Below are 26,743 nucleotides of genomic sequence, written 5' to 3'. Positions count from 1 at the left end.
TTGCCTCTCTGGAGTCCTCATTTTTTGCCCAATAATGCTGAGGTGGCTAAGGGACTTAGTATAAAGAGTCCAAGCTTTGGAAGCTGCCACATGGACTTGAAATCCCACTTCTGCCACCTACCACCCTCACCTCTTTGAGCCTCAATTTCCTCTTCTGTAAAATGGGATTAACAACAGCTGCCAGAATAGCTATGAGGAATCACTGGGATATTGAGTGAAAGGTGGCAGGGCAGAGCAAGGGTGGAAAACGTCCGAACTGGTCATGACAGTGAAACAGGTCTGTTCCCCAAAACACCACCATGGGACATGCACCCGAGCCTGCCATTTCCTGGCCTCAGTGCTGCCCTTCAGGACTGTGATGTTGCTTGTGGCCGCTCTGGCCTGTCAGGACTTGGCACACTGTGGGAGGCCAAGCTGACTCCCAGGCTCCCAGGATGCCAGGGAGGAAAGGGTCCGTGGCGAGCATCTGGCTGGCCGAGGCCCAGCGATGGAGCCCCTCCATCCCCTTCTTCGTCAAGCCTGCCTTGCTCTCCTGGGGTTTGCTGGTCATGCACTCGTGCTGACGGGCTGGGCGGACTTCTCATCCGTGTGCTCAGGGCACAGACACAAGCTCACTGAGCACTGAGCTGAAGCTTCCATGGACTTCCCACCTATTCTTGGGCTTTTCTTCCGTATCTGATGCCCCTGGGCATTTTGTTTGGAGAGCCATGGTGGGGAAGAGGGACGTCTGACTGTGAGGTCCAACTGTGGCTCTGCTCCCACCGAGGTGTGACCTTGGTCATGTAACTTAACACCCTGGAGCTGAATTTCCCCACATGTCAAGTAGGGACAGAACAGGCCCTTTGTCGTGGGGTTTCCTGGTAAAGTGCCTGGCACAGAGACTGGCACACAGGATGCACTTGGAGAATGTTAGAATCGGAAAAAGAAAGCACTGGAATATATGTTTCTTTTTTGAATGCTGAGCTTCCTGTGGAAGGGGCGCCCTGGTGCTCATATTAGGAAATGCCCCAGGTGCCGTGGTTCATAAGTATACTTCCTTTCTGATGCACTATAAGCCATGATTTACCAAAAGCCGTGATTTACCAAATACCACATTGGTATTTATCACCCATGTGGACCCCTCAGTGCAGGGCTCAGGGAGGGCTTTTTGGGGGTCCTGGACTGGGAGGCAAGTGAGCTCGTTCTGACTGCTGCCTTCCTGTGTTTCCCTGGGCCAGCCCTTTTCTCTCTCTGGGTCTCAGGCCCCCATCTGTAGGTAGACTCTGATTCCTCTGGTTTCTTCCAACCCTGCACAGGCAGAGATGTTCTTCTAAGGAAAGTGTGAAGAAAGCTCAGCTTAGAATGCAGATGTACTGCAAGGATTTCATTGAAAAGAAAGACAGAAATGGAATGGATTCAGGAGGCCTAGCATCTGTCCCCAAATCCCTATTAGGCTGCTCAGTGGGGGAGCAGTCATGTGGCTCCAGAGGGGGCCAGAGGGCCTGTGGGAGGATTTACATAACCCAAGGCTGGTCACTGGGAAGGAGCTTCCCGGGGAGAGGGAGAGCCTGGCCCTGGAGGTGCGGGAGCAGAGGCTGGACAGCTACGTTTCCGATGGGTTCAATGCCCTGCACTGAAATCTACCCTGAGTTGGGTCCTGTGCTGAATCTGATGCAATCCCTGCGCTGGGGGAGTGTCAGGCCAGTGGAGGGACAGGGAGGGAGAAAAGTAAACCCTGTTGGTCCCTGTGTTCTTGTCCCAGTTCTGCTCCCAGCTGGGAGTTCTGCTCCCAGCTGCTCCGACCTGCTGTGTGCTTCCCCTATGAGGGCACAGAACACCCCATTTCCTTTGCTTCTAATTAAGGCTCAGACCATAAAAACAGCAATAGCTGCTACTTACTGAGCATCTGCTGTGTGCCAGGGTCTCTGCTGCCTGATCTTCATACATTATAACTTCTTGTTACTTCTCCTTGGAGCCCTTTGTTTCTTTCTCCCCATTATATAAATAAGAAAACAGATGCTCAGAGCTTAAGTAACATCCCCAAGATCACACAGATAGAAAGAGGCAGAGCTGGGATTCCAACCCCCTGTGTGGCCATAAGCGCCTTGGGAGCAGAGACTTATTTGGATGTCTTGCCCACAGATTCTCTTTCCCTCGCTCTGAACAAAACACACCTCATTAATCATTTACTTTCATAATTTATTATCACCAGCTCCCTGGTGCTTGCAGAAGGAGCCTCGACTTCAGTCTGGTTGTGGGGAGCAGGAAAGGCAGGTAAAGGGACTGAGAACTGGCTGAAGGGGCTAAGGCAGCTACCGTATGTGATCAGGGAAGGCTTCCTGGAGGCTGTGACAGTGGACCTGGCCTTGGGAGGAAGAGAGAGGTGTGATGGGAATGGGCATTCCCCGGATGGATGAATCCTGTCACCCTTGTTGAACCTGGAGAGCAAGGCCAGGGATTGCCCGTCTCCTCCTGGTGTGGAATGAATAAGCCTTTCTCTCCTGTCCACTCCTCTTGGTCAGGGAGGCTATGGGAGGTCACGTGGTCCAGCTTGCAGACCAGCACAGTCTGGTCACCCCGTAGCCACCTGAGTGTATGTCCTAGAAAAGCCCCGTGCCCACCAGGCCCCTCACGCTCTTCTCCTTGCCCCGCAGCCAAGAAGACCTGTGCGGACAGCGACTTCACCTGTGACGACGGCCACTGCATCCGAGAGCGGTGGAAGTGCGATGGCGAGGAGGAGTGTCCCGACGGCTCGGACGAGTCCGAGGCCACTTGCAGTGAGCGTTGCCCCTAGGCTGGGGGAGGGGACCTGGCTCTGGGCTTCAGTTTCCTCATCAGGTCTTCCCGGTTGGGAGGTTGGGAGGCTCTGGTGAGGTGATCTGTCACGCACAGCCTCAGACTCACTTTGTGCTGAGCCCTTGCCAGCTCCGGGCTGACAGTCCGGTGCCTCTAGCTGCTGGTGTCTGGTGACCTGTTTCTGGACTTTCTTCCCAGCCCTCCGGCAGGTTGGGCCCTGCTCCTGTAGTTCCAGGAGCTAGAAACAGCCCCTTTGTGCCCTGCTGCCCAGAAGTAGCCAGAGCACATCCTCCAGGCCTCCCCTCAGCCTCCCCCACTAATTTGTTTCTGAGGACTCTAATCATAATTCTAATAGTGCTAATGGCGGCTGGTGCGTATCGAGCATTCAGTATGTAGCGGGCACTGTGCTAAGCGCTGTGTATGCTTTCATTCATCTAATTCCCACAGCGGCCTCATGAGGCAGGTACTGTCACTTTCTAACTTTTGCAGAGGCGGACACTGAGGCTCAGAGAGGTTGAGTGACTTGCCCAAGGCCACTCAGCAGGGATTTTGAGACCCCAGCTCTGTCCTCTGCTCTGGGTGGGCTGATGGCAGCGAAGACAGCCAGGGGTAAGGCGAGGGCCAGAGCGGAGCCCCAGGCCCCCGCCTCCCATACTCAGGCTTTGTCTCTCTGGGATTTCTTTTCCAGGCCCTAATCCTCAAAGCAAACTTACACCCACCAGGTCATTCCATGACATTTGTTAAATTAAAAAGGAGATGAGACGGGGGCAGGGAAGGACCCGGTGGTCCCGGAGGCAGAGCTTCAGCAGAATGAGCCTGAGACAAAAGGCCGGGGTGGGGGCCGCACGTGGAGGACAGAGGGCGAGGCGGGGGGGACCTGGTTGGGGGTGGGGGTGGGGCTGGCAGGGACCTGCGAGTCACAGTCCCGGATCTTCCTTAAGGGTCACAGTCACCCCAGAGGCAGAGGTGGGGACAATGGAGGCCAGCGTCCCATCTAGGGCTGCGGCTGGTGATAACTGGGTTTCCTTGTCTCCTAGCAACAGAGCTACCAGTCTCCGTGGGAGAGAAAGAGAAAGGGAGAGAGAAAGGGAGAGCAGGAGCCGTCCCCGCCCGAAACAGGGCACCCCCTCGTTCCCTTGCACAGCTGCCCTGCCTTCCCCGGACTTGCTGCAGGCCCTATTCTTCCCTCACCCCACCAAGTAGCCAAAGCTGGTGCAGCCCCAGGTGTCTGGGCCCAAGGGCAGCCCAGTGCTTTGTCCTGAGCTTGGCTTCAGGAGGAACAAAGCCCAGCCACGCCCACTGGTGACTCATCCTCCTGGCAACCTTGGGAGGGGGGGTGGGTCTGTTTAGAGAGAAAGAAACTGAGGCTGGGACAGGTTCAGCCACTTGCCCAAGGCTGCCCAGCTAATATAGGGCAGAGCTGTGTGCAGCCCAGAGTGTGTGTTTGGGCGGGGGGCTGTGGCCACCATGGCAATCAGCTCGGTCATCCAGACCCCATGCCTGCGGTTTCCCTGGACACTGGAGGTGGGAGGGGAGGGGGAGCATCGTCAGGGTCATTCCCGGGGTCTGTCCTGCTGCCTGAGCGCTGTGCCCCCCCCCCACCCCCGCCTCCCCAGGTCTCTGTCTCTTTGCATTGACGCTCCTTTTCATCTCCCTCCTGCCCAACCCTGCACTGCCGGGCTGCCTCCCTTCCCTGCTTGCCCCTCCTCCCTCTCCCTCTTGCCGGCTCTCTGTCTGCTGCCCTGCCCACGTTTCCCTCTGTCTTCCTCCCTCTCGCCATCCCAGCACTTGCTGCCTTCCCGTCCTCTGGGCTGTGCGGGTGCCCTCGGGCCTCACGCCTCCTGCCTCCCAGGCCTGCTTTGTGTTCAGCTGTAGAGCACGGTTATCTGACCATTGAGTAACTGGAGGCTTAGGGAAGCTGAGGGCCCTGCTTCCAAGACACACAGGTGGTTCATGGCTGGTCTGCCTTCCAGGACAAAAGGCAGGCTCCACAGTGTCTCTGAGGCTTGACAGGGGGCTCCGTGGGAGCTGCCACCGAGGCCACACCCTGGGGGTCGGCGGCCCGGCTCTCCTCTGGGCTCTCCCAGTGATTCACTGTGAGGTCCTGCATACTTTCCCGCCCCTCTCTGGGCCCTAGTTTCTAACAGTCCAGAATTCCAAAGACTGTGATTCTAAGACTCCTGGACTCCTAGGATTCTGAGGCCCTCTTTCTCCCTTGCCTGTACCCAGCTGGGGCACAAGGCCTAGGATCCCACTTTCCATGCACAGTTACATTGGTCACAGGTGGGCAAGGTCTGTGGGTGGGGAGGGCTGCCTGGGGGAGGGCAGCCAGAGTGGGTCCTTGAGGGTCAGGCAGAATTTGCGGGAGCAGGATCTGGTAACAGGCTTGCTCACAGCGTCCTGACCAAGTGAGAACCCGGCAGCCAATTCACTGCCCATTTAATTGGCGTTGTCATAGCAACCTCCACAGCCTACCAGGTTCCTGGGGACTGTGCCAGCTTGCAGGATAGAGCCCCCTGCCTACCTGCAAAGAAAGATTATAGGCAGTAGTAAAGGGTAGTGGGTTTGATGTCTGATATATTTGGGTTTAGGTCCTTTAACCTGTGAGACCTCAGGCAAGTTGTCCAATCTCCCTGAGCCTCAGTTCATTTGTCTGCAAAATGGGGTAATGGTACCTACCCTACGGGGGTTATGAGGATCAAATAAAAAAATGCACACAACGTGTCAGTGCTGGAGCAAATGGCAGGGTTATTTTATGATTACGTTTTGACTGTAGGCCCTCTCCCCAATTTAAAGCCTTAGAATAGTCTAAGTGAGCGGGGTTTGCAGGGAAGGGAAAGGAATTTGGGAGCAGGTCCCCCTTCTTGTGTTCCCCCACTATGTCATCTGCCCCTCGCTGTCTGGGGTTTCTCCCAGCTCTGTTTCCTTCTGGTTCCGGGTTCTGTGTCTATCAAATTGAGCCAGGAGTCACAGTGGGAAAGCGGGGACATTTGCCTAATGAAAGTAGCATTTCAGCTCTAATTATAGCTCACTTGACTGGGGCCATTTGTGATCCACCTTCAGGCATCTGTTGGGAGGGGCGTGGGATGGGGATGGGGAGGTTAGTTCAAGGGGAAGGAGTTACAATTCTGGGTGCTGCTTCTTGAAAATGAGGTTTTTTTCATGCGTCTTAGAGCCTTCCCATCTGAAAGGGGGACCTCACAGATTAACCAAGCGTACCTTCCTATCAGAGACCAGAGATTTTATGAGATCCCAGCAAGGTTAGAGGCCAACCCAGCTGACCCTGTGAGAAGAAGCTTGGTGTAACTGCCCCCTTCTGCACAGTGGGACGTCCCATGTCGTGCCTCCTGGGGCAGCAGCTAGACCCTGTAGTTCCCACTGCCTGAGCCGCTGGTCCCCTCGGAGCTGGCAGTCCCCGTGCGGAGGTTGTCTGCCCCTGTGCCTCTTGTGACCTGACACTGCAGATGTGCTTGCTCAATAAGTAGCTGTCAGGCACTTTCATTCTTTTATTCGACAGACATTTCCCTTTTTGTTAATTTGTGAACTTATGAATTAGAGAAAGTACCATTGGATTTGGATTTCTGGTGCAGGCTTCTCTGGGAATTTATAAATGCTTCCGGCCACTCCAGGGTGCAGTTGCAGGCCCTTGGTGACTTGGAGGATTCCTGATGTCTGAGAGACAGTGGGGCTTGTTACTCCTGCCTCGGAGAACCTGGGGTTACTTGGACAGCAGGCCAGAGGCATCCCTTGCGGCATCTGTTTGTGTGTGTGTGTGTGTGTGTGTGTGTGTGTGTGAGAGAGAGAGAGAGAGAGAGAGAGAGAGAGAGAAGGAGGGAGGGAGAGAGAGAGGGCAGGAGAGAACAAGAGGTGGAGAGAGGGAGAGGTGTTCAGTTCAGGGGTGGAGGCTGCGTCGTGGCAGGCCGCGTGGACTCTAATAATGTGTAATGTGCATCCCCAGAGGTGAGACCAGGGCCCTCCCAGCCCTTTGTATCTGCACTTCATGAAATAAAACTAGGGCAACTGTTTGCTGAGTTCCAAGTTTGCTCCAGGCCCTGAGTGAAGGGATTTCCATGTTTCCTCATTTAAACCACCCACCAACTCTGGGAGATTACGTAACCCCTTTTTCAGGTGAGGGGAGCCAGGGTGCAGAGAGGTTAAGTGACTTGTTGAAGGACCTTCATGTTAGTAAATGAGATTTGGACCCAGGCCTGTCCGGCTCCAAACCCATGCTCTGTCTCCTGCGTCGTGCTGCCTGGGGCCTTTAGCTTTAGTTATCCTGAAAGTGGACGTCAGACGGCCATCTGCTATCTCGCAGACTCTGCCTGAGCAAAGGTCCGGTGAGCCTCCTCCCTCCAGTGACCCCTCTGCAGCCCAGGGTTGCCGGGAGACCGGTGGGGCCTACTTTTCTCACGTGCAGTGTCCAGTGCCATAAGTTAAGCAGTGCAATTGGAGTTGAGGGACCTGGGGAGGAAGCCCAGCTCTGCCCTTCACCACAAGACTTCGAGCAAACGACTTTCACTCTCTGGGCTTTGCTCTCCCCACCCACCTCGTGAGGAGATACTGCACATCAACACTCCCCAGACTCACTTCCCAGGGCTGAGTGGTGAGAAGCCTCACCCAGGAGCCCGCGGGGCAAGGTCTGTGTCCTGCTTTGGGGAACAGCTGCACCCCAACGGAGACGGCAAGGTTCTAGGAGAGACAGCAGTTGGAGCACCCAGCGTCTAGTAGCCGGGCAGGTCACTTCCCCTCTCTGGGCCTCTGCCTCCTGTCACTCCAATGGCTGCTCCTCAGTGTGCCCTCCAAGGCCTCTTGTGTCCCGGCGTTCCAAGAAGGTGCCTTGGCTCTGTGAGGGTAGGAGGGCTGGTGTCAGGCACTGCTGAATCCTCGAGAGCCTGTAATTAGAGCTGTCTATTTAGGGACACAGCAAATGTCTTATTAATTATAAAGAAAGGAAGCAGACGGATTGTTTAATCATTGTCCTTGCTGAAAGGTTATGCAATTAACTGTATAAATATTCATTCAGAGTTCAAGCAGCTGCCTGCTGCACTGGGGTATGCAGAACCAGGCCCCCAGAGATGGTGTGGACAGGTCAGGGGCCATTTCAGTCACCTGGGCTTTTGGGCAGAGAGTTTGGGGCTGGTTCTGGGCCACTTCTCTACCCGCAGGAGCAGGAGGGGTTTGATGGAAAAGGGCAGGGTTTTTAGTCCAAGGAACCGGGACTCTGCCCCTCACTGCTGTGCATTTTGGGCCAGTTACTTGGTCTCTCTGAGCCTCAGTTTCCTTATCTGTAAAATGGAGTGCTTACCTGCAGGACCACTGCCCTACTCCATTCCAGGGGTGCCACTGACATGATGATCTTTGTGAATGGTGCCCCTGGAGTTTGCACTCACAGCCTGCAGGGCCCACTTACCTGGCAGGGTGAGGGTCAGGATGACATGGGAAAGTATCAGCTCCTCAGAATGGAGCAGCCTGACCCACTGTAGGTGCCCAGTAAATGTGGCTCCCTGCCAGCTCCTCTGTTTCCTAAGGCCTGGCGCAGGGATATATGGCTGCCTCGTCCCTCCATCCCGTGGTTCCCTCAGGGGCTTGCAAACATACAGAACCTCCTCTATCACTTTTCTGGGAGTGAATTTAAGAGATGAAATATCCTATATCTTTTAGACTTGTAGAATGATAACTCAGGGGTTCTCAAATAGGGTGCATGAGAATCACCAGGGGAGGTGAAGTGGGGGGGAGTTGGCTAAAATGCCTGGGCTCTGCCCTCGGAAGTTTGGATTCAGTCTAGAGTGAGCTGGAGCCAAAGAACCTGCACTTCCAACAGCCCTCACACACCCACCCCTTAGTCAGGACTCCAGGACACACTGGTCGCTGCAGCCCCCTCGTGTTCTGCTGGGCCCAGAGTGGGAAGTGCTTTCTCGGGTCCTGCAGGGCGTGGGTGATGGAGGTGCTCTGGGCCCCTCTCCTGACTCCCAGGCCGCTCACCACCCTGCACTCGCCCCGAGGAGGCCGTTGTAAAGGGTCTTTGAGTGCCAGTGCTTTCCAGGGCTCTACACGACAGTATCTGTAAAGGGAAATTTCTGTAAAATGAATCCTGTGAATCCCGTATTCCCAACAGGTCGCCTTATATTTGTGAAATGTATTCCTAGGGATAACTTTGGGATCCACAGTTAGGGGTCCGAGGTACTCCTCTCCCACAGCGTAGTAGTGTCTGGGGGCCTTGACTCAGATACCTGCTCCCAACCCCACCTTGTCTGTGCCCTTTTCTCCATCTCTTGTGGCCTCTCACCCCAGCTATGGAAGTAAGAGGAAGAAAAACTGGTCTGAGATCAGAGAGAAAAACTGAGGGTAAGGCACCAGTAACCTGCCACCTGCAGGGTGCAGTGGACTGTGCCGTCTCTGGCATCAGACACAGCTGACTGCATCCTCACTCGGCTCTTGACAGCTGTGTGACTAGTACCTGGTGATGGGTGCCGTGTCTGGTACACAGCAGTGCTCAATAGCTACTCACTGAGGGAACAAACAAGTCCTCAGCTCTACGCGTGGAGAGTAATGGTAGGTATCATTAGTGAGCACTGGCTGGGCGTTCTAAGTGCTTTACAGACATTAACGTAGGTGTTCGTAACAATCCTGTGGGATAGGGAATAGTATTGTCCCCACTTTATGGGCACAGAGATGAGGATTGCTGGCCAAGGTAGATAGCCAGTGAGTGACCGAGCTGAACCCAGGCAGCCAAGCCCCAGAGCCCATGGCCTCGACCTTCGTGCCGGAGGCCCCAACATAATCTTCACCCTGCTGGGTTGTTGTAAAGATTAAATGGAAGCGTCTAGCTCTGTGCCTGGCACATCCTGGAGACCACTGAGTTCGGCCTCGTGTACCCCCTGAAAGGCAGAGGGAGCCAGCCGCGGAGGCCTGAGATGCGTCTGCCTCAGCTGGGTCTGTCACGTGGGACCTTCTGGGACGCTCAAGATGAGAGCCATCCCCAGGCCTGATCAGGGTTCTCATTCTTTCTTCCAAATTGAGAATCAACCCTGGGGCTTCGAGCCCCTGATTGAGTCAGCCTCTGATTGCAGCTGCAGTAATTATAGCTGTGTGGTCCCGCTGGGCCCTGCCACTCAGCGGCTGCTCTCAGCACCATCGCCAGGGGAGGGGGCTTGGAGGGAGCTGTTGGGGCCTTGGTGAGCCCTGCACATCTGCAGTCATGGAGTCACTGATCTGGAAGGCAAACTGAGGCCCACATGGGGCATATCTCACCCAAGGGCACACAGCTGGAAATGGCAGAGACTCATGCAGGGCAAGGCGGCTCCACATTGCTGGAGCCTAAAGGGAAGGCTTGGAAGGGTGGAAGGTCGGGCCGGTGAGGCAGGCAGGGGTTGGCTGGATCAAGGAGGGCCTTGAGGGCCAGGGGCCAGGGGGCCACGAAAGGGTGTTAGGCAGGGCAGTGGTGGGGTCAGTTATAGGATTCAGGAAGTCTTAGGGGAAGACAGGGGCTTCTTCTCAGACGAAGAAACTGAGACATGGGGCAGGAAGGCCCTGGTGGATTCCCAGGGCCTCGGGCCAGGTTGCTGGAGCCTGGCAGTAGGACCGGTTGGCACCATGCCCTGTGTCCCCCGCGGCTAAGCCATGCACGTGTGTCTGTCTCCACAGCCAAGCAGGTGTGTCCCGCAGAGAAGCTGAGCTGTGGACCCACCAGCCACAAGTGTGTGCCTGCTTCGTGGCGCTGTGATGGAGAGAAGGACTGCGAGAGTGGAGTGGACGAGGCCGGCTGTGCCACCTGTGAGTCCGGGGTCAGGTCCCCAGGGTTCGCCACGCACAGTCAGGCAGCCTCGGGGAGCAGTGGCCGCTCGTGGGGAGGGGCCAGGTTCTCCAGGGGGCTTGGCAGGTGGAGAGGAAAAGGTAACGGTCAGGACACTAGTAATGGCCGGGCACTTTGCAGAGACATTCTTTTTCATCCTCACAAACACCTCACGAACAGCCATTATCATCCCCATTTGTGGGTGAGGAAACTGAGGCTCAGACAAGCGAGGAAAAGTGCCCACGGCTGAGTGCTGGAACTGAGATTCAAATTCAGGTCTGGACAGCAAAATCCATGCGTTCTTAAACCATGCCTGCCTGACATCTGCTCACCCATTCCATACATCTGTACTGATCTCTGAGCAAGGGCAGGGAGACCAGGGTGGGGACCGTAGTGAGAGATGGTGGTGGCCCGGGCCAGGACACTGGCAGTGTCAGGGGTAGGGAGGGGGACTGTCGCTCAAATCTCAGATTTGAGCCCCCGTGCCATAGGGCAGGAAGACATTCCCAGCAGCCTCGGCAGGGACAGATGGAAGTGGTCACTGGGGCAGTTCCACATCACTGAGCTTCAAACACAGGGATTATCTCCTTCCCAGGGAGCGGGCCAGCAGGGCCTGGGCCAGTGGGGAGCACAACCCGACCGTGCATGTTACATATTTGATGGGCGCCTACTGTGTGCCAGGCCCGGAGCCAGGCTCTGAAAGGGCCGATAAGGTGACTGCTACACAGTCCTCCCTCTGGGAGCTCATGATTAACGGGGTAGACAGACTGGCTCTCGTTACAAGGCTGTGAGGCTGGGCTGAGATCTGGGTGATCCCTTGGGGGCTTTTGCCAAGCACGTGCCCACCACTGTCTCCCACCCCCTCCCTTCATCAGCTTCTGTATTTCATCCTATCCATCCTTCCAGGCCCAGGGGAACGCCATCTCCTCTGGGGGCTTCTGAGTCACAGCACTGTAGGATTCTGAGTCTGGAGTTTGGATATGTCTGAAGCCGGAAGCATCTGGTTATGGGGGCAGATCCTGGCTGGGGCCAGCAGGTTCAAAGCCCCGTTGATGGCATTGGCTCATTTCTTCAGCTGTGATCATTTTGTGGGGCCTCACTGGCCAGTGAGAATCCTCTTCCCTCCCCTACCCCCTGAAAATCAGATGTTTCCTCAGTCATCAAGGCCATCAGCCACTACCGCAGCGGGTAGGAATAGCTCTAACGAGGGCATGTTGTGGCAGGACTGTTTCCTGTTAATTATAGGAGATAGTGGTGTTCGAAGGGCCTGTGGGGCTTCTCTGCTTCAGCTCCCCAACCACCGGGGGAAACAAAAAGAATTCTCCCTTCTCTCATCCCTCAGAGCTTCTTCCATTCGTGAATGCTGGGCGAGGGGGGTCCCTGGGCACAGGCCTGAGGATGTAGATCTTCAAGGTGCTGTCAGCTTCCAAACCTTGGAGCGAACTCAGGATAAAGGCAGCACGTCTTCTCAGAACTCTGATCGTAATGAGTCCTCCCTCCCTGTCTGGACAGGAAGGAGGCATCAGCTTAATCTTGAGGGGCAGACATCACAGGGTAGGGTGTGCTTTTCCCACCAATGCCCCAACATCCCAAAAGCCCAGAAAGGGAAAAAAAATGCATCTGTCAGAAACCTGGTAGCGCTGTCAGCAACACATGACACGAGCTGCCCTACATGGTGAAACTGAAGACATCGTTCTCTTTTATGTTCCCTAACGATGAGAAAGGACTTTTTCCCACCGGAAAATAAAAACACAGACTCTTGGCGCCCCCACGTGGAGATATCTGGTGCTGCCACCACCGAGTTACCTGTGGCCACAGCTCCTGCATCCACACCCTGCCTGGGCCCCCAGGCCTGTTCTTGGCCTCTGTGTAAGGAATGAAGGAGGGAAGGAGGCCAGGTCGCTGCTCTAGAAACAGCCTACACTCCAGGATGGGAGGAAAACCAGAAAGCCGAGATGAGTTAGAGTAGGAAGTAAGAGCCCCAAACCTGAGTTCTGGTTCCCTCATCACCATGGACTGACTGTGTGACCCTGGGCAAATTGCTCCTCTCTCTGGGCCTCAGTTTCCCCATCTGTAAACTGGTAGTTGGGCTGGTGGTCACTAAGGCTCCCCCAGCCTCTGAGCTCAGAGCAGCCCACCAGAGAGGGGAAGCCCAGGGCCCCAGGCAGGGCCAGTGACCTGTGCCCTGAACTACTGCACATCCCTGAATTACTCCTCACACCAGGGCCGTTCCAGCCTCCATCCACACCACACCCACTCACTGCAGGGAGCTCCTCTGTGCCGGGCCTTCAGAACAAAAGTGGATCAGTCTCAGAGCCCACCCCCATGCAGTTTGTGGTCACGGGGCAGACAGAGAAGGACACAACACCCAGACACCTGAGCAGGCTGTGAAGGGCACCAGAAAGGAGAGTGGAGGTGGGTGGAAACTTGCCAAGCAGGGGAGCATGAAGTGTGTTATGAAAGAGGTAGAATTTGGGCCCTTGAAGGATGCGAACTCATCGTTGCGATATACAGAGACAGTGGCGGGCAAGAGATGGGCGCCCAGCAGATGGGGCAGCTTGGGCAAAGGCCGGGAGGTGGGAAAGTGTACAAATGGTCCAGTGTGCGACGTGAAGCCGGAGCATGTGCGGGAGTGAGGTGATGGGGCAGAGCAGTAGCTCCGTGCCAGTGGCCTCGGATGCTAAGCCCAGGGACTTAGGGTAGTTCTGGGCAAACTGGGGACGGGGAGGGACCTGAGCTGTGTTGTAAAGAAGCAGGTCCAGACCTTGTTCCCTGGGAGGGTCGGTGTCATGTTGCACATCATTTCCTGAGGACATCGCAAAGCCCTTCAAGACAGGGCGTGTTCTGCAGCTTTAGAGACTCCTAGTCCCACCCTCCTGCTGGGAGCAGCACAGGAATTCCTACTCCCAACGAGGCTGGGGAGGTTCAGGGTGGCAAGTGTGCTACCCCAGGTCATCCAGCATGACCCTGGCAGGACCCGGATTGGAGGCCCCCTTTGCTGTCCCCTGTTCGGCGCCCCAGCCGGGCTCATTCTGGCCCGCGGGTGAGGATCAGGGCCCCTGTAGCGGGACCAGCGGGCCGGGGCACCGGGGATGGGATGGGGTCCGGCGGGCCGACCGGCTCTCTGTCCCGCGCAGTGTGCGCCCCGCACGAGTTCCAGTGCAGCAACCGCTCTTGCCTGGCCGCCGTGTTCGTGTGCGATGGCGACGACGACTGTGGCGACGGCAGCGACGAGCGTGGCTGCGCCGACCCGGCCTGCGGGCCCCGCGAGTTCCGCTGCGGCGGCGACGGCGGCGCCTGCATCCCCGAGCGCTGGGTCTGTGACCGCCAGTTCGACTGCGAGGACCGCTCGGACGAGGCGGCCGAGCTCTGCGGCCGCGCGGGCCCCAGGGCCACGTCCGCGCCCGCCACCTGCGCCGCTGCCGCTCAGTTCGCCTGCCGCAGCGGCGAGTGCGTGCACCTGGGCTGGCGCTGCGACGGCGACCGCGACTGCAAGGACAAGTCGGACGAGGCCGACTGCCGTAAGCCACCTCCCCTCCGTATCGCCCAGAGCCGCGGGCGCGCGACTGTCCGCCGAGGGGCCGCGTCTCCTCGCCCTACTCTGATCCTAGTAATGTTTTAACGGTGGCAGCAGGACTTGGGAAAAGTGAAGTGACTTGTGTGAGGCCACGTGGCTGCTAAGCTGCGGAGCTCAGGGTCTTCACAGGTACCTGTGACCTTCAGTAACGCTCCCCCCCACCCCCATACCTCCCATCTCTGCCCTTCCCTGTCCCAAGCAGTCACGAGTGGTTCCAATGCCAGACACCTTGGTACACTCAGGAAGCCCCCCACCCTGCCTACCTGCTGGGCCTGCTCATCCTTCAAGGCCTTGCCCAGGTTCCTCTGATGGACCCAGCTGGGCTGCGTCTCTCCCCTGAGCTGCTGCAGGTCCCTGGCACCCTCTCTTACAGCACATCCACACTGTGATGCCCTTGTTGCTCGCCCCTCAGCCCCACTGTGCACCCTTGAGCTCCTAGAGGATGGGGAGTCTCTTAGTAATCTCTGTGTTCCCCACCCCTGCACAGCACCGCACACACACTGGGCGCTCAGGAGGGGTTTGCTGAAGGGATGAGGTCGTTAAGTAATGAGCACGGAGACTCCAAAGAAGACCACGTGTCTGTTTGGAGGGGTGGCCCTGGGGAGAGACGGTGGAGTGGGAAACAGGAGACCTGAGTTGTAGTCCTGCCTTTGCCAGCTAGAGTGCTGTGTGACCCTGGGTGAGGCCTTCCCCCTCTCTGAGCTTCAGTCTTCCCATTTTGTGCCTTGGCCGGGTGTCCTCCGAAGACTCCCAAGCTCAGCGACCGGTTCTGTTTTTGCCAGGGGTGGATACGGAGTGGGGGTGAGGGTGGAGCTTGGGGGAAGAGAGCTGTCCCAGCACCACAATGGCCCTGACTCTCTCCCCTTCCCCTCTCCTGGCAGCGCTGGGCACCTGCCGTGGAGACGAGTTCCGGTGTGGGGATGGGACTTGTGTCCCTGCCATCAAGCGCTGCAACCAGGAACAGGACTGTCCAGACAGGAGTGATGAAGCTGGCTGCCTGCAGGGTGCGTGTGGTCAGCAGCAAAGGGGCAGCGTCCTCTGAGGCGAATGCCTGAGCTCCTCCCCCTGGCTCCGTAGAGAGCAGCGAGGGAGACATCACCGCTTGGTCCCTAAGATGCATCTTCCCTCAGAGCATTTCTTGCCCCTAAACCACCCAGATCCCCTTCCTGGGGTCCTAGTGGCACTAGACCTGGATTTTTAAGGACTTTGCAAAAGCTGAAAGAGACCTAGGGGGAGGGGACATGAAGGCACTGCAGGAAGTCCAGCCCCCACCATTGGTCCACATCTACGCCTCCAAGCAGCCTCCCTCACTCGTTCCCAGACTGAGCAGAGGCTGAGTCCCATTTCCCAGGGAGACCACTTAATTCTCAGATGGCTCTGCGGTCATCACCCTGCAGCAGCAGCAGGGACCCGGACCCAGTGGTCATCTGGATAAATGGATCAGCGATTGGGCAGTGACGTGGCCTCCTCTATCTAGGGCACTTGGAGCATAGGTCCCCCTCAGGAGATGGTCAGTGCATCCGCCAGGGTCTCTGTAGAGCTGCTGCTTTTCCCTCCAAGTTCCCTAATGCTGACAGATCAGACGCAGAGCCCCATGCCCTGCCCTCCTAGATGATGCTTGGGTATCCCGATTATCCCTGGGGTCCTGTCCTTCTGTGAGCAGAGCTCCTTCTGGCCCTGTATTCAGCTCTCTGTCCTGGGTCACTTTCTGGAGACCAGCAGGGACTGGGGCTGGAGCTCTGCTCACCTCCCATGGGCCCAGCCCACCCCAGCCCTCCCTGCCCAAGGTCTCATCAGTGCTGTCCACTCTCTTGTCCGGCCCGACAGAGTCAACATGTGAGGGTCCCCGCAGATTTCAGTGTAAGAGTGGCGAGTGCGTGGACGGCGGGAAAGTGTGTGATGCTCAGAGGGACTGCCGGGACTGGTCAGATGAGCCTCTGAAAGAGTGTGGTACAGTACCTCTCTCCGTCCCGCTGCTGGACTAACCCTCCCTGCCACGCCCCTCCTGGCCCCAGCCCTCGACTGCCCCTCTGCACACATTCTGATCTGACCCTCTCTCTGGACTCGTGCGCTGTCCCATGGTCTCAGACGGGGCTCTTTGCCTTTGGGGCCTCTTGTTCTGCTACTCTGCAAATCAAAGGGCCTTTCCTTTCCAGATGCTCAGAAATTATGCTTCCTCTCACAAATGCAGCCTCTCCTCACTTCTTCCACGTTCAGACCTCTGAGTGTGTGCTCACTCTGAAGTTTCTCTCTTCCTCATTATTTTTGCCCAGCCGACCTAGCCAGGGCGCTGGCCTCCGAGGCCTTCCAGCCCCCTGCAGGAGACCCTGCAGGGGAAGAGGTGGGGAACAGCAAGTGGGTGGGCAGACGAGGCACATCTGGAGGCCACTGGGCTCAGGCCAGGCCCGGGTGAGCATAGGGCAGAGCCAGCAGCAGAGGGTAGCACCATCCTGAGAAGCTTTCTGGGAGACCAGACTCACGGGCTGGACATGAGTTAGGAGTGGAAAGAGGCGGCTGTCCTGATGGCCAGAGCTGTAGGGGTGGGTTCCAGGCTACAAAGAACAGGAGAGTCTGGACCGTAGGTGGGCGGGCATCCTAGAGAGCACGCAGGAAACCCAGCGTGGGCTCCAGGAAGGTTCATTTCTGAGGTCAGGGGACAGAGGATCTCTTGGGGGACAGAGCCTAGGTCAGACCCTCCCTCCCCTACCCTCCTGGCAGACCCTTTTCCACCCAGTACCTCCCCTCCTGAGCCCTCAGAGGAGCTTCATCCCCTGGAGCTCCCTGGAATAGCACGTTTCTGCCCCTACTGAAGATTAAGAAATTGATTTCGGAAGGAGGAGTGGCTGGGTGAAGGTCCCTCGGCCTCCACCTGAGCTTGCAGGTGACAGACTCCCCCCAGGCCCTGCCATGGAAAGTCCCAGAAGAAGGAAGTTATGGAAAAGAGGAGCCTAGCCACCGCCCCCCACCCACAGACTACTAACCTGCTAAACTCTCTTCTCTCTTGTCTTTTGCATGACACACCAAAGAGACGTATGTACGCATGTGTTTGTGTCTCTGTGCTGGTGAGAGGCCAGTGTCTGTACCCATGGCTCCTCCTCTGAGGAAGGCAAGGGAATTGCATCACGTATCTCTGTGCGGCTCCCACGTCTGTGTGAATGTGCCTGCCTGTGCACGTAGGCTGGTGTGTGTGTGCATGCAGGTGTGGGCATGCAGGTGGGCGTGCGTGCTGGGAGAAGGGCACTGCCCCTTCCTTCAACGGGGGACCTCAAATGCTCCTCAGGCCTCTCTGGGCCACCTTCCCCTCTCCCCACCCTGCAGGCCCCCCAGCAGAATCACCTCCAGGGTAGGTAGAATTGGGAAGGCCCGGAGACTCCCCTCAGCCTCTGCCTCAGCACTGGTCTTCCAGGGAAGGGTTGACGGAGATAGACAGCTCGGGACCCGCTACCCATTCTCTGACCCCGACTCACCTCAGCCCTGGAGGACTCAGTTCCTTGGTCTTTCATCGAAGCCTGAGTCACGTGGAGCTCTCCCCTTTCCCCTTGCAGAGCCATCCTACACATGCCCCTCCACCCAGTGGTCGGTAAATACAATGGTTGAGCTGCTGCCCCTGCAGAAGGCGGGGTAGGAAGTGAGTGAACTGGTGAACAAATGAACGGACGGGAGGGAATAGTGTGGTGTGGGAGAGGTCAAGGAGGGCTTGGAGTGACAGAAAGAGTCCTGGAGGTGGTACCCTACAGAGACCACCGCAAAGCTACCACAGCTCAGCCCACCCCGAGGGGCTGGGGCTTCCCAGGGCTGGGCCTGGCTGAGTCACCCCCCGGCCCCCGAGTCATGGGGTTGCTATGGTCTTCTTCTTTCAGTTCTGCCAACATCCCAGAGAAACAGGAGGCGGCCCAGGGGTAAAGAGGAGCATTCCCTAAGCATGGCTCAGGCTGGAGGTGGGGCACCACAGCTGTGCATGGCCTGGGGTGGGCAGCTCAGACCAGCTGTGTGCATGGCCCTGGCTGGCCGGGCACAGCTCTGCCTGGCTTGGCTGGAGTGGTGGGACGTGGGCCTGATGGGCAGAGGGTGGCACGGCACCTTCCCTGGCTGGCAGAATTAACCCTCTGTGGTTCTAAAGCCCAAAGATGCTGTGAGAACTTGCTGAGCCTTGGTCCCGGCCTCCCTGACCTCCGCTAGGACCCTGCCAGGAGGTGGTAAGGGAGTGGAGGACGGGGGAACCAGATGACCTCCTGGCATCCCTTCATCCCTTGCTGCAGTTGGTAATATTGGGACCAGGCCTGTGACTAAGTGTAGGAATAGGGACAGGTGCTGAAATGAGAGGAGGTGAAAAAATCCACCATAGTTCATGGTGGGAGAGAACTGACTTAGCAGCAGCTCCGTGGAGAAAGAGGCCTGGCAGCCTTAGATGACCACAGCTCAGTAGCGGGCAGCCCTTGTCGTTCAGACTCCTCTGGGTGGCAGACTAGCTCTGGGCCCTGCGGGAGAAGGACACAGACAGATGGAGTGCAGGCAGGGAAAGGCACTTGAATGGCGGGGGACCAGGAATCGGCGCTTTAAGGAGATTCTGGGGGAGCCATTGGACTCTGGTCAACCCCACACAGAGCCAGCTGCCTCAGGAGGAAAGCAGGCTTCCCGAGGCTGGGGGTGTTTAAGCAAGGGCATTTCGGAAGGGATTTTTGGGGTCCCTGAGGGTTGGACGTGGTACCTGCAGGCACCTTCAACTCTGAGGTCACAAGGAAGGAGGAGCCATAAGAAATGTGTTTGTGAAAGGAAAGACCTTAGGCAGCCTAGCTGCCTTCAGCCTGGTGGTGGACAGAGCCCTGGCCTGGGAGGCAAAGGACCCGAGTTCTGGTTCCACTCTGTCCTGTCTATGCGACCCGGCCCTCTCTGAGCCTCCTCTTGCCCAGTCACCTGGCTAAGGAGGCTGAGGCTCAGTGAGGCTCTGGGGGAAGCTCGCTGCCCCGGGTCTCTGCTTCAGCTCTAGGCCCATCCCTGTCCTGCCCCCACCCCAATCTGAGCTCCTGGACCCTCAGGAGCCCACGTCCCTCCCCAGGGCTGAACGAGTGTCTGCACAACAATGGCGGCTGTTCCCACATCTGCACCGACCTCAAGATCGGCTTTGAGTGCACGTGCCCATCGGGCTACCGGCTCCTGGACCAGAAGACCTGTGGTGGTGAGCCCCTCCCCGAGCCCCTCAAGGAGGCGGCTCCTCCGGCCAGTGCTGACCTCTGCTCCCCCCCACAGACATTGACGAGTGTGAGGACCCAGATGCCTGCAGCCAGATCTGTGTCAATTACAAAGGCTACTTTAAGTGCGAGTGCCACCCTGGCTACGAGATGGACACCCTGACCAAGAACTGCAAGGCCGTCGGTATGGACACTGCAAGGTGGGGGGGGGCAGGGGAGCAGCTCTGAGGGAGTCCAGGAAGCAGTGTGCTTCCCATACGTGAGGAGCGGGTGTGCACACCTGCGTGTACACACACAGATGGCAGGTTGCACACACGGTGCTCAGAGTGTAAATATTCAGCACACACACGATGCACTGTGCATGTACACCCACGCAGACGCTGCACAGCGCCACCCGGTACAGCCCACAGAGTCTGCACTCGCACGACACACAGTGCCAGACACAGGCTGGACCGTGCTGGCTACACACGGCACGGGCAGCCCACACAAAGAGCAGGCCATGTGCAGACCTAACGTTGATCGTCACGTCAGCCAACGGAATTCACTTATTTTATTCAGTTCTTTACACTGGACACCTAACATTGTTGTAGGCACTAGGGATTCAGCAGTAAGCAAAACAGACGTGAATCCCTGTCTGTCCTCATGGGACTTACACTCTAGTTGGTGAGACAGACAAGAAATCAGAAAAATAAATACAGTGCATGGCAGATGGTGATGAGGGTTCAGGAGAAATATAAAGTAGAGAAGTTATAGTTTTCGATAGAGTGGTCAGGAAAGCCCTCACTGAGAAGGTGACATTTGAATAAAGGCCTGAAGGAGATGAAGGAGTGAGCCATGCATCACCTGCAGGAGCCGAAGGCAGCAGCATGCCTGCTGTGTTCAGATAAGAACGAGGAAGCCAGGGCAGCCAGGGCAACCAGGGCATAGGAGGAGATGAAGTCCAAGAGGTGACTTGGGGGCAGATCACAAAGGCCTTCGAGACCATTCTAAGGGCTGACTCTCGGTTTCACTGTCAGTCGGGGAAGAAAGCCTTTGTGGGTTCAGAGTAGAGGGACAGGGTGTGCCTTACCTTTTAACTGACTTCCTCTGTAGGCTGTGTTGGGAATAGACTGTCGGGGGCAGGGGAGGAAGCAGGGGAGCTGCTGCAGAGGTCCTTGCCGTCAGCCAGGAGAGAGGTGATCGTGGCTTGGATCAGGGCCTTGCGTGGGAATAATGAGAAGTGGACAGTATGAATATATTTTGAAGGTCAGGATTTATTTTGAAGCAGCAGGATTTGCTTATGAATTAAATGTAGGATGTGAAAGAAAAAAAAGGAGTCAAAGATGACCCCAAGGTTTTTGACGAACTAACTGGAAAAATAGGATTGCTATTTATGGAGTTGGGAAAGACGGTGAGAAAAGCAGGTTTGGGAGAATATTAGATTGATCTGGACATGCTAAATTTAACAAAACGGTTTAGACATCTAGCAAAGTATTGTGTAGGCTGTTGGATATACGAACCTGGGATTCAGATGCACGAATACTCATTCTATAGGTTATAACAACACAGCAGCTACAATAATTGACATGTAGCCCGTAAACCCAAAACATATACCACCCAAACAGCACAATGTACAGCACATACATTAGCCCATCACATGTAACATGCAACCTGTTCTTACCCCCACATGGGACAGGTGTGACACAGAACTGGGATTACATACGTGCAGTGGAGACAACATACAATGGCCCATGTATACACAAACCCTTATGTGTGAATATCTAAAGTGCAGTTACTCAAAAACTCAAATCATAAACACACAGGGTTCCTGTCACAGTCACAGCTCTCAGTAAAAATCACCTCAAGGTACCCTGTAACCCAGCTCCTGCCCTCAGGAAGATGAAGTGTCTTTGCTCCCATTTTGAGGTGAGGAAAATCACAGTTGGTCAGTGGCGGAGCTGGGCCTTGCATCCAGCTTTCCTCCTTTCTCCTTGCGCTTAGACCTCTAGTTTTCCATGGTATCTGTTTGTCCCACACCTTCCCTGTCACGCCAACCCTGCTTTGAAATAATCTCCATCACTACACACAGGTCACACACCCAGCCCCAGGCCCCACCTGGCTCTGTGCTGGTCCTACCCTGTCCCCAGGGAGCACATTAGCCTGGCACCGATGGACAGTGACAGGAACCAGGTGGCCTGCAGAAGTGTCAGCTGGAAAACAAGAGGGGGAGAAGGTACAGGGGCAGGTGTTGCCATTCAGTATTGCAGGTGCCTGAGAGTGGCCCGCTCCATCTGAAAACAGGCTGGAGGGGTGGCGGCCTGTGCGAAGTGCTAGGCCCTCATAGGCCTGGGGGACAGTGACCCTCCCCATGGAGTAGCCAGGAATGTCTAGCTCACTGAAGATCTTCCCAAAATCTAATCCTAAATCTAAAAATGAGTTTGTGTATACACGGGAGGTTGTGTGTTGTCCCTTTGCACGTATATAGTCTGTGTCATATTATACACATCCCACCCCTGCCTTTGGCTCAGAATAAAGTGAAAACTCTCTCCCTGGATCACAGGATCCTTTGTGATCTGGTCCCTTCCAGCATCTGCAGATTCGTCTCATGCCAGTACACTCTGTATAAACTAAAGTCTCACAACGACCTCCTTGAACCTCCTCCCTCGAGTCCCACCCCCAGCCCTGAGGGCCGTGCTCCATGCTGCAGCCTCAGTCATCTTTCTAAATCATTTAACGCTCATGTTGCCCCTTCTTGAACACTGCAGTGGGGCCCAAGCAGAGGAGGTGGCAGCTGCTGGGGAGACATGCATTCTAGGTAGAGGGACAGCTTGAGCAAAGGCCCCGAGGCAGCAAAGCTCTGCCGTGGCAAGGTGATGACAGGTAGTCTGGTGGCCGGAATCAAGGTGTCAGGGGGGTGAGTGATGAGGCTGGACAGGGAGCTGGGGTCGTGCTGCAGAAGGCCTTCCGTGCAGGCCAGAGGAAATGGGGAGTCATCAAAGATTAGGGGGGAGTTTGTGTGCGATAAAAAGAATAAAAATCCCTCTGTTATGCATGGGGCTTTGCATCTTATGCTTTTTGTAGCCATCATTTCACCTGCTTCTTTAACCTGTGAGGTAGGAGTCGTCGCCACTTTTTACAGGAAATGAGGAGTCCCCCAGCAAACCAGTGGCAGAGCCTTGGTCTCCAGATCCCCCGCCTCTTGCACTGACCCTTTCCCTCTCAACCCCCCTGCATGGCAGCTGGCAGAAGCCCGTCCCTAATCTTCACCAACCGGCACGAAGTGCGGAGGATAGACCTGGTGAAGCGGGACTACTCGCGTCTCATCCCCATGCTCAAGAACGTCGTGGCGCTGGACGTCGAAGTTGCCACCAATCGCATCTACTGGTGTGACCTCTCCTACCGCAAGATCTACAGGTGAGTCGAGGCCTGGGTCCTGCAACCAGGCCTGGGGGGCGGGGCTGGAGCCAACAAAGAAGGAGAGGAAGGGTGGCCTCTGCACCCCTTCTGCCTCTATATTTCCCCAGGACAGAGATCGGGCTTAGGAAGGCACGGGGGATCACAGCGGTTGTGGAACTGCCAGGACTTCTCCACCTGCTGGGCCTTCCGGGGGGGGGGGGGGGGGGGGGGGCTGAGGGCTTGGATGGGCAAGCAGCTTTGAGCCCCACACATGGGGGCTTTGACTGACCTCCGGCGGCCTGAGCGGGCAGTGCGAGACACAGGAAATGTTCAGCCAGGGCGGAAAGGAAGAAGAAGCCTCTGGGCTTTGGTAGGGATTTTCAGAGCAGCTCACATATATGTGTGTTGGATGCTGGGGACTCAAAGATGACTCAGACCTGGTCCTGCCTGGAGGATCCCACTCAGAGCATAGCGAAATCCACTGTGATGAGCATGAGGGAAAAGTATAGAGGAGGCCTCTGACCCAATCTGGCGGTCAAGGGTGGCACTACCTGCAGTCCAGCCCTTCCCAGCACAGTCAGTGGACTCTGGCGCTTGGGAAGGCTCCTTGCACACGCAGGAGGTTCTCTCCTAGGAGCCTCTGCGTGCCCAGGCCCCCTTTCTTTGTCCTGAGATCCACTTGGCAGGACTGCCGATGACCAGGCACTGGGCGGACTGTTGAACGAATGGTGGATGGATGGATGGAAGCAGTCCGCGTGCTGCTCACCGACAACTCGATGCTTATCACACCCCAGCACACACAGACACACTCACACTCGCACACCCAGAAACAGCTTGAGCAGTGCCTGTCCGATGGTTGTGATGGAAAGAGGCAGGATTTGATGATGCCCTGGTTATGGAGCTGTGGGAGGATGAGTCAGAATGAATTCCCAGGTTCACTTTGGGAGTTTCAGTTTCCGGCTTGGGAGGTTTCATGGACGGTGGTACCGTTCTCTGAGATGGAAGCAGGGGAGGAGTTTCGGGTGGGGGGTAGGCAGTCTGTCTGTGTGGCTGAGAGGAGGGGAATGGGGATGAACAGTTTGGGATGTGTTGAGTTCAAGGTGTCCATGGGACGTCCGACAGGGGCCAGTTGGCTTTATAGTCTGGAACTTAGACAGTTGTCAGGATCAGAGGGTCAGAGCTGTGGATGGCTGTGGGCACTGTGGAACTAATCACCCGAAGAGAGGGTAAGTGGAGAAGAAAACCTTGGGAAATAAAGCATTTGGGAGAGAGAAAGCCCTGCTAATTTTGCCTCCTGAGTGTCTGCTGTACTGTGGCCCCTTCTGTCCATTCTTACTGCCTCAGCCCTTCTGCACACCCTCTTCGTCTCTCACCTGGATGTAGTCACAGCCTCCTAACTGGTCTCTCTGCCTTCATTCCCTCCTCCTCCAATTCCTCGCGTATTCTGCAGGTGCCACAGTGATCTAACATGCCTCTCTGGCCGTGTCCTCCGACCTGTTCAGTTACCCCTCCACAGTGAAATCCTGAGCCTTTAGCGTGGCACGCAGAGCCCGTCAGGATGTGGCCCCTGCCTACACTTACTTCCTGTCTTACACCCCACCTACCCCACTCCACCCCCACTGGATCCGTCACTGTTCCAGAGCACACACCTCGGCATCTGCACGTGCTGTTCCCTCTGCCTTTGTTCTTTGTGTTCCTGACAGACTGGTCCTTCAGGGCTCAACTACAAGTCCTTCTCCAGCCCTCCAGGATGATGTAGTCTCCATTTCTCTGCTGCTATAGCCTCTGGTACTTTCCGTAATCACAGTGTATTGGTGTAATTATCTGGCTGTAAATTTCTGTCCCTACTAAACTGAGCTCCTCCAGGCCAGAGACCGTGGCTGACTTGAGCCTGTATCCTTACCCTGGTGGCCCAGGGAATGTGTTGAGTGGAAATGAGCCAAGTTCCTCTCCAATGCACTGCTGTGACCCAGAGGGAAGAGAGAGGGGAAGGGCAGCTCCAGATGGGCCCGGGGGTGGCACACCTGCCCACGCCAGCCCTGGTTGCTCCTAGCGCCTACATGGACAAAGCCAGCGACCCAGCGGAGCAGGAGGTCCTCATTGATGAGCAGCTGCACTCTCCGGAGGGCCTGGCAGTGGACTGGGTCCACAAGCACATCTACTGGACCGACTCGGGCAACAAGACCATCTCAGTGGCCACAGTTGATGGCGGACGCCGCTGCACTCTCTTCAGCCGTGACCTCAGTGAACCCCGGGCCATTGCCGTCGACCCCCTGCGAGGGTGAGTGTTCCCACCCCCAAATTACCCCAGGCGCTCAGTCCTCATGTGTCTGTCACAAGAGCTGCCTTGAGGGCTTTGGAAGGCCCTGGGCCACCCAGACACAAGCCACAGGGAAGAAAGTCCGTGCGGGCCCCTCAGCCTGTGAACCCCTGACCCAGGGTCCCTTGCGCACTGGTCGCCAGGGTGCTCCCAGGACTCTGCTACTCTCTCACCATATCATAGAAGCAAAGCATCTCAGAGCCGGGTAGGGCGCTAGAAATTGCCTGGTAGACGCTCCTGGGGCAGGACATCTTCCCTCAGGCTGCTGCGTGCCACAGGTGGGCATCTGGCGACTGCTCGCACTTCCAGAGACAGGAGCTTGTCACTTCTCATACGGCCTGTTTCATTTTGGGGCAGCTCTGCCCATTAGAAAGTATTCTTTTGTTTGTTTCGTTCTTATGTTCCCATATCTGCCTCTCTTGGACTTCCTCCATTGGCCTCCGGAGTTACCTCTAGCATGTCTACTCCCTGCCCTGCAGGACAGCCAGCAAGATTTGAGGACTGAGATTACTGGGTCAGCTCTGCTCCAGCCTGCCCGCCTCCATCCCCATCCCTGTGGCCCACAGCCTCTGGGCCCCTCACCACCCAGGCTGCCCTGCTCTGCCCATGCCTCCGTATCGGGGGTAGGGATTCTGAACAGAGCACGACTCCCTCCCTCCCTCCCTCCCTCAGTGGGGATGTCCTGAGATGGCATGGTTTTTAAGCAGCTGCATCATATTATGTTTACCAGGATCACCAGCTTCTTCCTGCTGCTGTTTCCTTAATTGTTAAGCAGGGATAAGAAAAGCCTCTTCTTCCAGTGAGGGCAGCTGGGGGTGAGGCTGGCCACCTGAGAGGGTGTGCGTGGCCTTTGTGCGTGGCCTTGGGCAGTGGCGGACAGCTGCCGCTTTGCACAGGTGCATCCAGGCCCTCTGCAGACAACTGTCATCTCCTTTAACCCCCACCTCAACCCTGTTCTCTGTCTGCTGTCACACAGACCTGGGGCTGCACCTGCCATGTCCCCCAAACCATATAGTTACACCCAGCCCATTCCTGGTCCGTTGTGGCTCGGTCAGGGTCCCGCCAGAAAACCCACTGTACACTCATTTTAAGATAATTTAAGGCCGGTTAATAAAGGGACTATTGACAAAGGAGCGGGTAAGGTCTCATGCACTATCCTGGACTAGTAACAGGTAACAGGCCTGAGGGGCAGGAGCAGGGAGGGTTACCCGAGTTGGGAGGGAAAGAGCTGGGTAGAGAGGGTCACCTTTAGGGCATTAGCCAGCTGGAGGCACCTCTGTAGGGGGGAGTTAGGGGAATAGACATCCTGACCTCAGTCTCTCCCCTTCCCCCTCCGATATTTTGCTGAATACAACTGGAAGCCAGACGGCTAGGGAGCCCAGCCCAATGGTGTTCCCACATGCGCCAGCCTTTTGGTATACAGAGCAGAATGGCCATGGGATTCGAAGTGGCAAATGGAAGGGATCCAGAACAACCACGCAGCCCCCCAGCCTGGAGCCAGCCTTGGCTTGACACCAGCTTTCAGCAGAGGCATTTTGGGGAGGGTTAAGCACGTGGGCTTTAGAGCCCAACTTAATTTGAACTTAAATTTGAAGCCTGGCCTTACTACTTATTCACCACGTGATCTTAGGGAAGTCAGCCTCTCTGAGCCACAGTTTACTCCTCTGTAAAATGGGACTAATAATTACACCCTCCTGGGGTAATTGTGAGGCTAC

The 26,743-nt window shown here is 56.4% G+C and overlaps 1 protein-coding gene across 2 annotated transcripts in view; it reads left to right on the top strand.

The window, feature by feature from the left end:
- Window positions 1–26,743, top strand: part of LRP8 (LDL receptor related protein 8) — an 81,130-nt gene that overhangs the window by 34,426 nt on the left and 19,961 nt on the right. For both annotated transcript variants that reach the window (XM_079899330.1, XM_079899331.1), the window contains exons 3-10: window positions 2,634–2,756; window positions 10,420–10,548; window positions 13,705–14,088; window positions 15,026–15,148; window positions 19,201–19,320; window positions 19,392–19,517; window positions 22,552–22,726; window positions 24,762–24,989. In XM_079899330.1, coding sequence (XP_079755456.1) covers window positions 2,634–2,756; window positions 10,420–10,548; window positions 13,705–14,088; window positions 15,026–15,148; window positions 19,201–19,320; window positions 19,392–19,517; window positions 22,552–22,726; window positions 24,762–24,989 — 1,408 coding nt within the window. The remainder of the gene's footprint in view (window positions 1–2,633; window positions 2,757–10,419; window positions 10,549–13,704; window positions 14,089–15,025; window positions 15,149–19,200; window positions 19,321–19,391; window positions 19,518–22,551; window positions 22,727–24,761; window positions 24,990–26,743) is intronic.

Source organism: Stenella coeruleoalba (assembly GCF_951394435.1).
Source record: "Stenella coeruleoalba genome assembly, chromosome: 1".
Classification (NCBI taxonomy): Eukaryota; Metazoa; Chordata; class Mammalia; order Artiodactyla; family Delphinidae; genus Stenella; species Stenella coeruleoalba.
Note: the sequence above shows the minus strand (reverse complement) of the source record. Positions and strands in the feature narration are given on the sequence as shown.